General features: G+C 38.7%; 1 protein-coding gene across 1 annotated transcript in view; it reads left to right on the top strand.

Moving 5' to 3' along the window:
* The window catches only part of DCTN4 (dynactin subunit 4), a 30,972-nt gene that overhangs the window by 9,590 nt on the left and 3,458 nt on the right, over positions 1-17,924 (top strand). Inside the window, exons 5-12 of the mRNA XM_043913316.1 lie at positions 1,385-1,492; positions 3,080-3,153; positions 3,374-3,486; positions 3,788-3,897; positions 7,651-7,724; positions 10,364-10,418; positions 11,581-11,688; positions 15,965-16,062. Coding sequence (XP_043769251.1) covers positions 1,385-1,492; positions 3,080-3,153; positions 3,374-3,486; positions 3,788-3,897; positions 7,651-7,724; positions 10,364-10,418; positions 11,581-11,688; positions 15,965-16,062 — 740 coding nt within the window. The remainder of the gene's footprint in view (positions 1-1,384; positions 1,493-3,079; positions 3,154-3,373; positions 3,487-3,787; positions 3,898-7,650; positions 7,725-10,363; positions 10,419-11,580; positions 11,689-15,964; positions 16,063-17,924) is intronic.

Below are 17,924 nucleotides of genomic sequence, written 5' to 3'. Positions count from 1 at the left end.
TGGACTCTGACCTACAGAAATACCTGTACTCACGCACAAAAATCTGTATATTCAGTTACCAAGGAGTTATCAAGCATATGCTCCATCTGTGTGCCAGGGACCATGCTGAGCAATAGGAATATATGACCTTTCCTCTCGCAGAGTTTAAGACTGATGGGAAAACAAAATCAATTAATCCCCAGATAAAGGAAAAACTCAAAGTAATGGAAGGAGAGAGAATCTGTGCGTGTGAGCATTTATTATAGGGAATTTGAACTAGATAAGTCTACATCTGAGGATTGCACTAGGATCTGAGGACAACAGGCAGAGAAGGGAAAGGATTCAGGGTGGAGGAACACTCAAGGCAAAGAGCTTGTAAGTGGAAGGAGCAAGTTGTAGACCAGTGGGCAAGTGCGCCAGAGTGGAGCGTTGCGGTAGGTGAAGGGAGAAAAGGATTTGGGGCCAAACTGCAGAACCATGTGGACCAAGTTAAGGCATTTGAGAAGCCTTTAAAGCAGAAGAGCTGACAGGATCAGATAAGTGTTTCTAAGAAATAATTACTATTGAGTTGAGAGAACAAGAGTGGGTATCAGGAGACCATTTACGTGCTCTCAGAGGAAATGGTTAAATACCTTTAGGACACCTGTGCCATTTAATAAGCTGCAACTTTTAAAAAGAATGAGGTAAATCTATTAATATATGTACTGAGTGGAAAATTCACACGTAAAGTGAAAAAGTTTTAAAAGAGCAAGTTTTTCCCCCTTATATGGAAAATATAAAGACCTATATTTATTTTGCACATATAAAAATTGTATGACTATGCATGCATTTTTTAATGTGTGCAGAATATAATATCATACCTGTGCCTGTGTGTAAGAAAGATTTCTCACCTGTAGTAGTGGATACCTGTGGTGAGGAGAAGGGTGAACGTGGGCATGAGAGATAAAGAGAAATTTTACTTTCTATTCTTTATATTCCTATATTGCTTGAACTTTTCACAGTTGTATGGCTTTTATGATGAAAGTATATTTTTGAAATGAAAATATGTGTTGGAGTCAAGGAGAAAGTCGAGTATGAAATGTCACATTGTTGGAAATAATGGTTCTGTGGCCATGCCAGAAAAATAGGAGTGGTTGTGAGGGGAAGTAAGCAGTGAAATAAAAGAGCAGTGAAAAGAGAATGTGGAATTTTCAAGCCTTTTCATTGCTCATTTCTTCTGTTGTTGAACTTGAAAGTTCCATTTCAATTCTGAAAAATAGATCATGTAAGGAAGACAAATTCTCTTCTGGGAAGAGAAACTTGCCCACTCAATGTGTCTTTTCTGTTCATTATATGTCTAGTCAGTTTAGTTGATGAATTTCCTAAGCTTCTTGTTAGCTGTTTCAAATATTTTGATTTCTTACAGATGAACAAACTGATTGAGTATTACCAGCAGCTTGCTCAGAAGGAGAAGGTTGAGCGAGATCGCAAGAAACTGGCACGGCGTAGAAACTATATGCCTTTGGCTTTTTCGGTGAGAACTTGGTCCAAAGAGGAATTTCTAATTCACTGATCAAGACCAGTATGGTACAAGAGTGGTGAACATTTCAGAAAGTGGCCATTGTCTCTAGATTCCTGAATGATGGCTAGCAAAAAAAGGTCCCTCAGGTGATAGGTGTTTAAGTCCAACGGATATGCTTTTGCTATATCATTAGTTCTTTTTGAGTTCTTTAAGTACATTTGTGTTTCTTTCTCCATCACTCCCCTCTATCATCTTCTTATTTCCTAAAGAGGCTACTATTAGTTTTGTAGGCACGCACGTTTACAGCTTTTGCATATTACAGAAAGTCAGAGGAATATGAACAAATGGTAGATTTTATTCATGTTACACATGTAGTCCACCCACCTTTGGCATCCTGGTAATAGTGATTTCTGGGCTTTAGTTATCATAATTTTTTGGCACCTCCCAATATTTCTCCAATGTGAAAAATACTGACTTTTATACTGAGCTCTTTTGTGGTTAAATAAGTAGTAATATATGCAGGTGTAATTTTGATAGAAATTATTGATCAAAGTTATTCTCTACTAGTTTGTAAACTACCAATTAGAAGTGAGAAATTAGGATTTGAAGCTTTTGCTGTTGTCCCCCCAAGTTTTATTTGCTCCCAGAATAATTTATTTTTTGTGTGTTTGATTGGAGCCAAGCAGGTTGGCATTTAATAAATAATGTTTCTTGAATGGCAGTGATATATCAAACTCAGTGCTTAGTTCTTTATACATATTACTGTGTTTAATCCTCACAACAGTCCTGTGTAGTAGGTGGTATATTCCCGTTTTACACTGAAGGGAATGGGACTTGTAATGGTTAAATAAATTCTTGTACTGCTTCTGCCTGAGAATTAGTTAAGCCATTAAAACCCTAAGAATTGGTAAGAGTCATATAAAAATGTCTTTTAGAATTTAATAAAACATTACAACTTGCAAAGCATCCACATTTGCCAGAGACTTTTATGACATCTCAGTTTTTTGAACAATCCAGTGGTATAATCAGCATATGCAGCAGTGTACTTAGGGAGGACTTTGCATTAAGTGTGTTTGTCACTCTCCCACCTTCCCCGTGACCTGCCCGCTGTATGAGCTTGCTTCTATCTTATCCTGCATTTTTTTGTCTCTGTTGCAACCTGCTGCTATTTTGGGGCCTACAGCAACACACTATTCATGTAGTGGTAAGTGCTTTTATCATTCTTGCTGACCCTAAAGTTAGCAGATGATCACTGGTGTTCCCAGAAGACATTCATCGTGTGTCTTAGATACTTCACATAGTTTTCTGGTCTAAGCCATTGCTTAGATATTTTTAGATTAAAAATCACATTTTGCTCATTTTCACTGTATTAACGTAGTTTCAATCTCCATGTTTGGTGCTTTTGTTGTCATTTTGAGAATAAGAGGATGTGGGGCTACACTTACTCTCTTTAAAAGAAGCATTTATTAAATTAGCTTTTTTTTTTTTTTTTGCTTATTTCCCTGAGCTTCTCATGCTGTCCCTCCCCAAATTCTTTATTTTGATACATAGCATATATAAAAATAGAATTTCTAACAGAAATTTCTTAACTCTGTTTAGGACAAATACGGTCTTGGAACCCGGCTTCAGCGACCAAGAGCTGGTACAACCATCAGTACCCTTGCTGGACTTTCGTAAGTTTGGACATTAAATGACTTTGAGGGAAAAAGCTGGTATCAAAATCAGTATTGAAGGACTGTGGTTTTAAAGTAACAATTGCCAGTGGGGAAGAAGATGCTCATACTTAGGAAAAACCTAGCTAGAAAAAATATTCTACGATAGAGGAGTACTTTAGTTAGCAATATCATGGACTTTTAGGTGGACCCTTGAGAAATGACTGCTTTTATCTTTTAGCCTTAAAGAAGGAGAGGACCAGAAGGAGATAAAAATTGAGCCAGCTCAGGCTGTAGATGAAGTGGAACCTCTACCTGAAGACTATTATACCAGACCAGTAAATTTAACAGAGGGTAATTTTATACATGATTCTAATTTGTTTCTATTTTACATCTAATTCTGTTTTTGTTACTTCTGTGCCTTGTGATTTTTATTTTTGACTTGAGATTTTTAATGTAGTTGTTAGTACTAAAATGAATCATGCAGAAAATAAGATAGAGGTAATCCTTTGAAGAAATGTCTGTCAAATTTCCATTTTTTTTTTTTTGAAGAGTGCTGGTCACAAAGGCAGTGTTATTTTGTGTAGTCATCACGTATACATCTGATTTTGAGCAAGTCACTTAAACTAAGCATGGTTTCTGCCTTTCATGCTAGTGACCACCCTTCAGCAGCGCCTCTTACAGCCTGACTTCCAGCCAGTCTGTGCCTCACAGCTCTATCCTCGTCATAAGCATCTTCTGATCAAACGGTCCCTGCGCTGCCGAGTAAGTATTCCTCTCTGTAGAGTTGTCATTTGTGTAAGAGAAAAGCAAAAATAAATGCAGTTGACATCTGGTCAGTATCAAAACCTCTGGAAAGTAGTAACTAGAAAATGTTTATAGAGAATGTTCCAGTGTGCAGGCACTGTTCTAAAGCTTTCAAAAGAAGCTTAAAGCCCCTAACTCAGTGAGGTAAGTACTCTTCTTTGTTAGCCTTATTTTACAAATGTGGAAGCTAGGGTATGTGTAGGTTAAGTACATACTGCTAACCCCTAGAAGAATACTGAAAGAATATAAAGCTTTTAGGAGAGTAAGGAGGAAACAAAAAGGACTGATTTTTAAAAATCAATTTAAAAGAAAAGCAAGAAAGAAGAAAAATAAGCAGATCCAGGCTCTGGAAATCTATGAAACATCAGTCTCTTCAATTAATAAAAGAAATACTGTAAAAGAAAAAATACCCAAAAAAGGGAAAGGAAACATTTTAGATCAATACCATCCAGCAGAACTTTCTGTGGTGATGGAAATGTTCCTTATCTGTACAGTCGAGCATGTTAGACACAAGTCACATGTAGCCTACTGAGCACTTGAAATATGGTAGTGCAGCTGCGGGTCCTGAGTCTTTCTAAGGTGAAATTCATTTAAATAATGACATGTGACTAATAGCTCCTATTATCAAACAATACAGCATTAGATTAGAAGAGACTTAGGCCTGTCAACCAAACAAATACAGTGTATAGACTTTAATTCCTGATTCAAACAAGGCATAGAAAGAAAGAAGGGAGAGATAGAGGAAGGAAGAAACCAGAGGAAAGAAGGAAATATACCATGCTAATACTAATCAAAAGAAAGCAAGAGTAGCCATATTCATTTCAGACAGAGCAGACTCCAAAGTAAGGACAGTTACCACAGCTAAAGAAGGATATTACATAATGATAAAGAGGTCGGTTCTCCAAGAAGATACAACCATTCCTAATGTACATTTGCCCAACAATCGTGTGTCAAACCATGTGAGGCAAAATCTGATACAGCTATAAGGAGAAATAGATGAATCCACCATCATAGTTGGAGACTTTAACACCTGTCTCTCAGAAATGGACAGATCCAGCAGGCGAAAAATCAGTATTGTATTGACCCATCAACCTCCCTGGAGATACACCTCTACAAATACAAACCAAAATATGTAGAGATTATGATACATCCACCCAATGAGTACTGCAGATCTATAAGAAACAATGTCATAATATGGGATGTATTTATAAATGCAATAAAAACAGGGTGTATAGTAGGCACATAACTTTTTATGTAAGAGGGAATATATATATATACACACACACATATAAAAAGTATTTGTTTATGTTAGATTTATAGACTGTTGAAACAGAATAGAGAAAGCAGAAACAGACTTATGCATGTCGGGAAACTTGATTTCACCAAATAATGGCCTTTCAAGTCACTGGGGAAAGAATAGCCTGTGAAATCATCTCAAGTGATTCTATGAAAAAAAAAAAAATGGGTCCTCTAACTTAACACGATACACAGAAGTCAATTTTAGGAACCTTGAAAACTTTAAAGAGTAAATATGAAGAGCAATACTTCTAGAAGGAAATATGGAAGAATATTCTTTATGGCTTCTGGTTAAGGGAGTAAGTAGTCCATAGTAAGATAAACCATAAAGGATAAAATCACATGTTTGACACATTAAAATTTGTACCCCCATTACAAGGAAAACCCATAAAGAAATGAAAAGATAGATCATAGACTGAGAAGAGTAATTTGTAAAGTATGTAATTGACAGAGAATTAGTATCCAGAATATGTGAAGAAGTATAACAAATCAGTAAGGAAAAGAGAATACCCCATTATAAAATTGTCAAGTAGATACTAATGTGCCAGTTATGGCAGAGGGAATCCCAGTTCCCAGTAAAGAGGAGAGATACTCAAACATGTACAGTAATCAGGAAGTGTATATTAAAACTGCAGTGAGAAACCATTGCATAATCATCAGATTGGCAGAAGTTAGCAGTTTGGCAATATCCATCAAAATAACAAATGCACTTTTAGGAAATTATCCTACAGATAAATTTATGCATGTGGGAAGTGATTTGCATACAAGATTACTCATTGCTGTGTTATTTGTAGTAGCAAAATTGTGGAAGCATTTATCAATTTGGGTCTGGTTAAATAAGTTACAGAGTTATTAAATAGGACACAGAGATACCTCTGTGTGTGTTGGTGTATAATTTCCAAGATAGATTTGGTGAAAAAGGCAGAAGACTATAAAATGTTCTCTTTTGTGTTACTGTGAAAAAGAAAGATGATGTGTGTGTATACTTTTTATGCTCATCAGCTGTACATGAGAAACTGGTTGGCTTTGAGGAGAGGAGCAGTAGGATCAGTAACTGGTATCTTTACACTGTTCTTTTTTTCCTAGGGTTAAAAAAATTTTTAACTGGATATAGGTGGAGCCTATTCAAGATAGTAAGCAAGTAATTGTTTATTCTAAAACATGAGATCTGGAATCACAGCACTTGGATTTAAATCCCAGCTCCAAGTCTTACTGGCTCTGTGACGTTTGCACAGATTATTTACCTTTCCTGTGCCCCATTTTCATCACCTGTGAAATACAGACAATATTTACAGTACCTACACCTACCTCCTACAATCAGTGTGGTGTTAAAGTTCACTTAAACCAAGAATGCGTATCTTTTAGACTAGTAGAGACGAAATTAAAAAGGACTAATAATAACATAAAACGAAGAAGGGACTTCCCTGACAGTCCAGTGGTTAGGACACCATGCTTTCACTGCAGTGGGTATGGGTTCGATCCCTGATTGAGGAAGATCCTGCATGCCACTGAAAGCCACAGCCAAAAAGAAAACAGGAAAGAGGAAAACTCAGCAAAATTCACATTGTTCACACTTAATTAGAAGTATGTATTAGGGACGTCACTGGTGGTTCAGTGGTTTCGAGTCCACCTGCCAAGGCAGGGGACACGGGTTCCTGGGTCTCTGATCCAGGAAGATCCTGCATGCTGTGGAGCAACTAAGCCCTTGAGCTGCAACTACTGAGGCCCACGAACCTAGAGCCTATGCTGCTGCTGCTAAGTCGCTTCAGTCGTGTCCGACTCTGTGCTACCCCATAGACGGCAGCCCACCAGGCTCCTCTGTCCCTGGGATTCTCCAGGCAAGAACACTGGAGTGGGTTGCCATTTCCTTCTCCAATGCATGAAAGTTAAAAGTGAAAGTGAAGTCGCTCAGTCCTGTCTGACTCTTAGCGATCCCATGGACTGCAGCCTACCAGGCTCCTCCATCCATGGGATTTTCCAGGAAAGAGTACTGGAGTGGGGTGCCATTGCCTTCTAGGAGAGCCTGTACTCTGCAACAAGAGAACTCACCACAGTGAGAAGCCCTCTAACCACAACTAAAGAAACCCTGTGCATGGCAGTGAAGACCCAGCATAGCCAGAAATACATTTAAAAATAAAAAAATCTTATAAAGTATTTGTTAGTTATTATTTCAATTTGAAGAATAAGGGTTATAATATTTGATAGTGTGGTTGCTTATTTCCAGAAGTCCAAAACATCATCTTTCCTATATTTTGGTTATCAGTAATATACACTGTTTTAAAATATATGTGATCTTGCAGCAAAATAAAATCAAACTGTATTAAATGCTGTGCTTCTGAATTTAACAGCTGTGTGGATCAGCAGATTGTATTCTTGTTTTCCTCCGATATATATTATGTATTTTTTTCATTTTAGAAATGTGAACATAATTTGAGCAAGCCAGAATTTAATCCAACATCTATCAAATTCAAAATCCAGATGGTTGCTGTGTGAGTATTTGGGCTTGGTGTTTCAGGTTACTGTTTTGTTTTTCCCCCACTATGAAATGTGCTTACTCTTGGCTTAAAAAAGGAAGAGAGAAGCTACATCAGAATAATCTTGCTATTCTGTTCTTGTTTTGGTTTTGAAATACATAACAGGAAGTTTAAGGCAAGTCTACAGACACAGAATCCAAGGTGTTTGTATCAGGGACATGTAATAGTATGGTCTCTGGCAATGTGGTATGTTGTTGGTTGGAGAGTCGTTCATTCCAAATGATAAAGTACCTAAGTTTGGGATGATCTTTTTAAAAAATAAAGTAAAAAACTATAAATATAGCAGACGGAAGACCATCCTGTGACACTGTTATTGAATGTTCTGATAGTGCTTTGTTGCATGGGATGAAAATAATTAAATTCATGTTAACTCACTGGGACTTGTCAGTAGAAGGGAATTTTGTGTATGAAAATCATCTATCAAAAAGAATAACTAAGAAATTATTATCTTGACTTTAGGGTGAGAGAGCCAGTAAGGCAGGAAGCCCAAAAGCTAATAAGGAAAATAGCCAGCTTTGACCTTAGGAGAAAAATATGAGTTATAAAAAACAAAATTGACAACAAAGTCCTGAGACAGTTGAGTAAGAAAGAATATTTGCTACTCCATGATAAATAAAACTTGAATATCCCTGGAATGGGTGGGATGGGGAGATGAGGTGGGGCAAAGGATTTGAATAATGTCGCTCACAGAATAGAAATTCCAAATGGCTGGTAAATATATGGAAAGATGCTGAGACTTGATAGGGAACTTTTAAATAATAGTTCTGAGTGCTCATGGGAATGTGGATAAACATACTTGTACATATTGTTGGTAGAGTGAATTGCTAGAGTCTTTCTGAAGAGTGACTTGGAATATCAAGACAAAATGACATACACATTTTAACCTGGTGGTACTATCTCATGAATCTATTCTATAGAAACAAAAGCTATATATAAAGACCAGTAATATATAAAGATACATTTTTAAAAGATGTGTGTTGTAACATTTTAATGGTAAAAAGCTAGAAACAGTTTTACTGTCAAACTGATTAACCATTAAAAAAGAAATAGTTGATTAAATTGAGATACATGCATGTAGAGTATTATACAACAATTAAAAAGAAATCATTGGCATTCAAATGGCAGATAAGTACTGGTCTGGTAACTTAGGAGGAAGGAACTAGGAGGGCCAGATATGGGTTCTGTCACAGAATTTGTCTAAACTGATTTTCCTCATCTCTGAAATGGGCATAATACCAGTCCTGCCATCGTCATGTGTTTGTTAAGAAGGATCAAATGAGCTATTATGTTTGCAAATGCTTTGTAACTGTAAAACCCCATACAGTAAGATCTGTTTCCCTAACTACCGTTATTTAATGCATGACTGATTAGGACTACAGAAGTGACATGTGGTACGAACTCCTTTCCTAATTAAGAATTAATTAAGAATTACACTCCTTGCAGAAATCCTCAATGGCCAGATGTGCTTCACATCAGTTTTTTAAGAGTTCTTTGGGGAAAAAAGTGTATTTTTTTTCTGGCGTCATGGCAGAGTCACCAAGGAATCTTAATACATACGTTCTGGCCACAAATCAGACCAGCTAAATCCAAATCTTTGATAGTGGGGCCCTTGAATTTTATATCAAATTACTCAGAGAATTGTGATGACGATCATGAAAAATAGCTAGTCTGAAGTTAAAATACCGTAATGCTAAGATGCCCTCCTACATGCACCCTCTTGAAGTGTTTCTGCAATAGATTTTATCTTTAGTTAATATTTGCATGATAACATTTATGCGTGCTTTGTCCCAAGCACTTTTTGTACATACTATTTAATTTGTTCTTCACAATAAAAAGGAACTTTCAATGTTCTCATTTTATGATTGAAGAAACCAATACACAAAGAGCTAAACATCTTGCCCTGCTCTTTACAAAGGAATATCTTAGTATATAAATACTAAGCTGGAATTTGAACCACAGTGGTTTTGAATCCAGAACAAGTACACATAAGTACAGTATTCTATTGTCTTATTCAGAGAGGTAGCGATACAGAGCGGTTAAGAGCAAGACCTTGCAGCCAGTCTGCCTAGGTTTGAATCCTGGCCACTTCCAGCAGGCTGCTTCTCCTAAGCCTAGTGTCTTCATCTTTATAATGGGGATAATAGTAATACCTGTTTAATGCAGTTGCAATGAGGATTACATGAATTAATATTTGTAACAAACTTCAAATATTGCCTGGCACATAGTAAATGCTATGTAAAAGTGTTTGGTAAGTATGTGGTATTGTTTTTGCACCCCTGCAATGTATTATTAAGTCAGTGTTGGATCTTATCACCAGTTGCTGTATAGATTTACAGAAATGAATTAATAAAAATCTCAAAAGACATATCTAATAAATACATAAGGGAGATATCCACCTTGATGCATGGATATATAGAGGTACATGTGAGATTTCAGAAAGAACTCATTACCGGTTTGATTTCATGTCTTAAATTCTTATTATAGTGATAGGAAGAATCTTTAAAATTTTCTCTGACATGTTCTGATTAATAAGAAAAAATCATATCTTTTAAGAGACCACAATGAACATTAATACATTTTTTATTCACTTACAGCAATTATATCCCAGAAGTGAGAATCATGTCAATTCCCAACCTTCGCTACATGAAGGTTAGTACCATGTATATTAACGGGAAGAGAAAGAGTTAATTGATTGAAGACGTGTTCTTAGTGTATGTGGTGGCTGTGCATATTTGACACGGGATTCAATGAGCAAGACATAGAAAAGAAGGAAGTTTGAAATAATAAAGGGACTGAGATTTTAAGTGTCCTTAAGCTGGAATTCTTTTTTTTTTTTTTTAAGCTGGGATTCTTGATCGTAGCATTTTTGATATATGTGCAGAAGGAGCAGGGTGCACATTATATGGTGGTAGAATTATGGCTGGTGAAAAGGGAGATATTAGACCCCACAGGTAGCTTCAGCTCTCTTCCTCTGCGTGTGTGTGTGTGTGTGTGTGTGTGTGTGTGTGTGTGTGTACACCGTGTGTGTGTATGATTCTGAGAGAATATTAGACCCCACAGGTAGCTTCAGCTCTCTTCCTCTCTGTGTGTGTGTTTGTGTGTGTGTGTGTGTGTGTGTGTGTACACCGTGTGTGTGTATGATTCTGTAACATCTGTGTGTGTGTGTGTGTGTGTTGTCATAGATTTCTTCATTACCGCAGCCCCTCTGTTCTTTGAGTCCTTAACTCCCACACATGCCTCCCAACAAATTACAGAATGTTCTACAGCAATAAAGACACTTTTATAGTCCCTGTTCATTTCAAAGATTTCTTTTATTTTGCTAATCTAAAGAGCATACCAAAAAAGTTCAAGAAATCTTAAAAGTCTTCTATAGTCTTGATATACCCCCCTTTTTTTTCCCTGTATTAATACATCTGGCTGGCTGTGGCTCCTATATTTTATTCATGAGGACTTCCTTCTTTTAAGTCCTAGTGACATCCTGGGTAGGGTAAGAGTTATAAACTTTAAACAATCACTTAGATAATGTATGTTTCTCAGAATTTCTGGATCTAGTAACTGGCCCTTTTTATGGAATCTGATCTATTTCCTCAGTGAAATAGCAACTCTAGAGAGTATATAGACTAGTGTATAAGTAATATAGGAGGTGAGCATTTAAGAATGCAGTGATGTAGAGGTACAGGTGGGGTGCTCAGGAGTGATGGTGGGAGGCAGGGGTGCACGGGGTGATGATTTTGTGATATAATCATGAAAGAAGGTGGACCTAGGTGGCAGCAGTGAAGAATGTCTGAAAGATACCTTTCCTTTTCCCCAGGAGAGCCAGGTCCTCCTGACTCTCACGAATCCAGTGGAGAACCTCACACATGTGACTCTTTTGGAGTGCGAGGAGGGGGACCCTGATAATATCAACAGCACTGCTAAGGTAGGAGTGTTTTGCTTCATTCTGAGTGACCCTGACTTTCCTGGAGTGGCCTCATTTGACCTGCTTTAAAGGACTCCACACTCTCATTTTCACATCCAGTCTTTAGGTTCTCTTGATTTCACCTCTAGAATTTTCTACTTTATCTGCAGGCACACTGCCGCTGCCCTTTTTGAGGGTTTCATCATTTCTCACATGGACTATGACAGTGACTTTCTAACTCCCTGTTTTTAGTTCACCCCCACTTCCACTCCAGCCCATCTTCTGTCTTGCAGTTAGGATTATCTTTCTAAGATTTAGCTTTGATCATGGCAGGCTGCTTGTTTGGTGTCCCTCTGACGTTGGAATAAACTAAATTCCTTGGCATAGCTTAAGAGCTCCTTAATAACCTCATCTCTTTTCTTCCGTGATGATCTTCCCTAAAATGACTAAATCTAGCGTACTCTAGATCATGCACATTAATTGAGATCCAAGCAGATCCAATGGGTCATAAACTCTAATGTTCCTGGAGAATTATATATGCTACTCATTTTACCTAGAATTCTTCCTTCCCATCCCACTCTTCTGACAGACATGCCCATACCTCTCTTTCTGCCTGAGGCATACTCATTCTTCAAGATGCAAAGGAAATGACATTTCCTTTTAAAAGCTGATGTGCCTCAGCTAGATCCCCTCTGCTTACATAGAGTATGCGTGTGTGTGTGCATGCTAAGTCACCTCAGTCATGTCCAACTCTTTGCAACCCTGTGGACCATAGTCCGCCAGGCCCCTCTGTCCGTGGGATTCTCCAGGCAATAGTAATGGAGTCGGTTGTCATGCCCTCCTCCAGGGGATCTTCCTGACCCAGGGATTGAACCCGCATCTCTTGTGTCTCCAGCATTGGCAGGTGTGTTCTTTACCACTAGCACCACCTGGGAAGCCCTACATAGAGTATACGTGGCACTAAATATTAAAATAGGCAGTTTTGACTCTCAGTATTACTTGAATGAATGAACTGAGACCTTTCTACATTTTACTTCATGATTCATCTAGTACTTGAAATTTTAGAACAAGAACTTTTCTCTATAATAGACCATTTTATTGACTCATAATTCAGCATGATATTCATCACAAATCAGCAGAAAGGATGCCTATGTCTTTAATTAGCCGTTTTTCAAGTTATGCTTATTAGTAGAGAATTTATCTCTTTATTTTTCCTTCTGCTTTTTAATGATTCATTTCCCAGCATCACTTCCAAAGAGAGATGACACTCATCTGTCCTTGCTCCTTTTCAAAATAACACTAGTGAGCTATCTATCCAGTGTCTCTATCCATATAGAAATAAGTGCCTGATAAATATACCTAGCTTATGAATTTGCTGCTTTTCTCTTTCAGCTCCCCAGCCACATTTATTTCCATAATTAGAAATTTTATTAACGTTATTATCTGTTAACCTCTAACATAGCAAAGTTGAAGCCTAGTTACAGCCACAGGCTAAGTCTGAAGAAAACTGTTTTTCATGGCCATAAACACAGCCAATATTCCCATTTCAGAAAATATGTTGGAACCACTGTTTCTCCTTTCAGTTCAGTTTAGTCGCTTAGTCGTGTCTACTCTTTGCGACCCCATGGACTGCAGGACGCCAGGCTTTCCTGTCCATCACTAACTCACAGGGCTTGCTCAAACTCATGTCCAGCGAGTTGGTGATGCCATCCAACCATCTCATCCTCTGTCGTCCCCTTCTCCTCCCACCTCTATCTTTCCCAGCATCAGGGTCGTCCTTTGCATCGGGGTGGTCAAAGTATTGGAATTTCAGCTTCAGGGTCAATCCTATCAATAGAATATTCAGGACTGATTTCCTTTAGGATGGGCTTGTTTGACCTCCTTGCAGGCCAAGGGACTCTCAAGAGTCTTCTCCAACACCACAGTTCAAAAGCATCAATTCTTCAGCCCTCAGCCTTCTTTATGGTCCAACTCTTACATCCAAACATGTCTGCTGGAAAAACCATAGCTTTGACTAGACAGACCTTTGTCAGCAAAGTAATGTCTCTGATTCATAATACGCTGTCTAGGTTTGTCATACCTTTTCTTCCAAGGAGCTAGCATCTTTTTATTTCATGGCTGCAGTCACCATCTGCAGTGATTTTGGAGCCCCCCGAAATAAAATATGTCACTGTTTCCACTGTTTCCCCATCTATCTGTCATGAAATGATGGGACCAGATGCCATGATCTTCGTTTTTTATATGTTGAGTTTTAAGCCAGCTTTTTCAGTCTCTTCTTTCATTCTCATCAAGAGGGTCTTGAGTTCTTTTTTGCTATCTACCATGAAGGTGGTGTCATCTGCGTTATCTAAGGTTATTGATATTTCTCCTGGCAGTCTTGATTCCAGGTTGTGCTTCATCCAGCCCGGCATTTCGCATGATGTACTCTGCATAGAAGTTAAATAAGAAGGGTGACAATATACAGCCTTGACTGATGAACTCCTTTCCCAGTTTGGAACCAGTCTATTGTTCCATATCTGGTTCTAACTGTTGCTTCTTGACCTGCATGCAGATTTCTCAGGAGGCAGGTAAGGTAAGGTGGTCTGATATTCCCATCTCTTGAAGAATTTTCCACAGTTTGTGGTGATCCACACAGTCAAAGGCTTTGGCATAGTCAATAAAGCAGAAGTAGATGTTTTTCTGGAACTTTCTTGCTTTTTCTATAATCCAGCAGATGTTGACACTTTGATCTCTGATTCCTCTGCCTTTTCTAAGTCCAGCTTGAACATCTGGAAGTTCACGGTTCACGTACTGTTGAAGCCTGGCTTGGAGAATTTTGAGCATTACTTTGCTAGCATGTGAGATGAGTGCAATTGTGCGGTAGTTTGAACATTCTTTGGGATTGGAATGAAAACTGACCTTTTCCAGTCCTGTGGCCACTGCTGAGTTTTCCAAATTTGTGGCAGATTGAGTGCAGCACTTTAACAGCATCATCTTTTAGGATTTGAAATAGCTCAGCTGGAATTCCATCACCTCCACTAGCTTTGTTTGTAGTGATGCTTCCTAAGGCCCACTTGACTTCTCATTCCAGGATGTCTGCCTCTAGGTGAGTGATCACACCATCGTGGTTATCTGGGTCATTAAGATCTTTTTGTATAGTTCTGTGTATTCTTGCCACCTCTTCTTAATCTCTTCTGCTTCTGTCAGGTCCATACCATTTCTGTCCTTTATTGTACTCATCTTTGCATGGAATGTTACCTTGGTATCTCTGATTTTCTCAAAGATATCTCTAGTCTTTCCCATTTTATTGTTTTGCTCTATTTCCATTGATCACCTTCATTGATCATTGAGGAAGGCTTTCTTATCTCTCTTTGCTATTCTTTGGAACTCTGCATTCAAATGGGTATATCTTCCCTTTTCTCTTTTGCCTTTAGCTTATCTTCTTTTCTCAGCTATTTGTAAGGCGTCCTCAGACAACCATTTCGCCTTTTTGCATTTCTTTTTCTTGGGGATTGTCTTGATCACTGTCTCCTGTACAACATCATGAGCCTCCGTCTATAGTTCTTCAGGCACTCTCGTCTATCAGATCTAATTCCTTGAATCTGTCACTTCCACTGTATAATCAAAAGGGATTTGATTTAGGTCATACCTGAATGGTCTAGTGGTTTTCCCTACTTTCATCAACTTACGTCTGAATTTGGCAATAAGGAGTTCATGATCTGAGCCACAGTCAGCTCCCGGTCTTGTTTTTGCTGACTGTGTAGAGCTTCTCCATCTTTGGGTGCAAAGAATATAATCAGTCTGATGTCAGTATTGACCATCTGGTGATGTCCATGTGTAGAATCTTCTCTTGTATTGTTGGAAGTTTTAAGTTTCTCCTTTATGTGTTTTTCTCCTTTATATGTTTTATGTGTTTCTCCTTTTTGTTTTTCTTTTTTTATACCACAGAGTATAGAGAACAATATACTAAACACCCATGTTCTACCAGCCCCTTAAGAAATAAAACATTGAAGGCACAATTGAAGCCCCCATGTCCTCCCACTTGAATTAGCCATGGCAACCCCAATGAACTAAGCACTCTCTTGACTTTTTCATTCCCTTAAATTTCTTTGTTCTTAATCTTTATCATACATGTCTGTATTCCCAAACAATATGCTTTTAAACTTTTTTGTAAGTGAAGCAATGTTGTATGTTTCTTGAAACTTGCTGCTTCCTTCTGTATGTCTGGGTCAGGGCAGTGCTTTGCTGTCCTCTGTTGGATGAATGCTTGCAGTGCGCCGACCCCTTCTGAGGCCAGCCTGTCTGTGCTGCTCTCCAGGTGGTGGTGCCTCCCAAAGAGCTCGTGTTAGCCGGCAAGGATGCAGCAGCAGAGTACGACGAGTTGGCAGAGCCCCAGGACTTCCAGGACGATCCTGAGTGAGTGAGCTTCCTGTGACCCGCCCCCACCCTCCCACCCACACGCCACAGCTGGCTGGTTTACAGGAGGCCCACTGGTAGATCTGTTTTCTTACCTGAATTTAAGTAGTTTTTTCTTCCTATTTATTATTATTAACTGATACATACGAAGATAGATTGGTGAAGTGAAAATGAAAGTTGCTCAGTTGTGTCTGACTCTTTGTGACCCCATGGACTATAGAGTCCATGAAATTCTCCAGGCCAGGATACTGGAGTGGGTAGCCTTTCCCTTCCCCAGGGGATCTTCCTAACCCAGGGATCGAACCCAGGTCTCCCACATTGCAGGCAGATTCTTTACCACTTGAGCCACAAGGGAAACCCATATTATAGGATATATTAAATCATATATATGAAGAAGAAAATGAAATCTCACCACCAGAGATAAACACCAGTAACATTTCCATAATTAGGATCATTCTGTAAGCACAGTTGTTTTAACCTGTGTTTCCCATGGTAAAAAATTTTCAGGTGCGTGTTTGTTAATGATTGTGTACAGGGTACAGTACTCTTTCCCCAGAGATTTATCATTGGATTTGTCAACTTCCCCGCCACCTGTCCCTCTTTGAGTGATTAATAGATTTTACTCTCTCATACCTAATACTTCTCAGTTACTAACTGAGAAGTAAAAGCCAAACCTTTCCCAGATGAGGAATATTTTGGTTAGCTTTCAGTCTAAAAAACAGAAATCACATCTGTTATTTGAACAGAGAGAATTTAATATGAAGACTTGTTAACTGGGTAACTTTAAAAGTTAAAAAGAAATCTGAAATATCCCAGAGATGGCAATTCAGTGAAGCAGTTACCATGCCTAGGGCTAAGAGAATTAAGAGAAATGGTTATAAAATGATTAGAATTTAGAAGCTTGAAGGAAGGAGGAGCCCCGTGGAGCTGCAAATCAGACCTCTGGGAAATGGGGGAGGGAGGGGACACTGCCTGACTGGTGCTGGCATGGCAGGCTGGCAGAGGCAGAGTGGCATGCTGAAGCTGGTTATGCAGTTGGAAACCGCACCTGGATATGCCACTTCCTGAGTGAAGACGCATTGCTGGCGTGCTGCCCGCTGGAGCTGCATGGAGATAGGAGGCTCACCCGGAGGAGCAGCCCCTTCTTCCCAGAGGCTACTGGTCTCTGTTAGAGCCCCTGAAGGGAGCCAGCCTAAAAAGCAGGAGTGTGGTTAGCAGAATCCTGTGTCACAAAGCAGGATACAGAAAGTGGGCTTAGGGAATTCCCTGGCAGTCCAGTGGTTAGGACTCCACACCTCCACTTCAGAGGGCCCAGGTTCCATCCCTGTTCGGGGAACTAAGATCCCACAAGATGTGTGGTGTGGTCAAGAAAATAAATTAAGAAAACAAAGAATGTGCTTTGAGCTGAAAAGCAATAGCATTTAGTACACTAGTATAGGGCACATTTAAGGGTTTTTAACAAAATGATTAAAAGCTTCCTCACCAAGATACTGGAGAGAACAAATATAATAACATGGGACAAATTAGAAAAACCAAGTGACAGCAAAGGTGAGGTTAGTACAGTGATCGCAACACTTGGGTTAACTTCAGAAAGCACCAGGTTGGGTGTTTTGTCTTTTCTTAAATTCCATATAGAGTACCAGTCCCCACAGCTTCTCTTTAGCAGGTCTAGGTAGGCACCAAGAATCTGAATTTTTTTTTTTTTAAAGCTTCCCAGGCATTAGTGGTTGCCTGGGAAATTAAGGCTAGAAAGACTTTTTTTTTTTTTTTAAACTATTTTTAATTGAATTTTTTAAATGAATCTAATATAAATAAAATTTAGTTCAAAATGGCTGTGCTAGTATAGTGCTTAATTATGTTTC

Source organism: Cervus elaphus, chromosome 9 (genome assembly GCF_910594005.1).
Source record: "Cervus elaphus chromosome 9, mCerEla1.1, whole genome shotgun sequence".
Taxonomy (NCBI): Eukaryota; Metazoa; Chordata; class Mammalia; order Artiodactyla; family Cervidae; genus Cervus; species Cervus elaphus.
The sequence above is the reverse complement of the archived record's forward strand: the minus strand, read 5'-3'. Positions and strand labels throughout refer to the sequence as shown.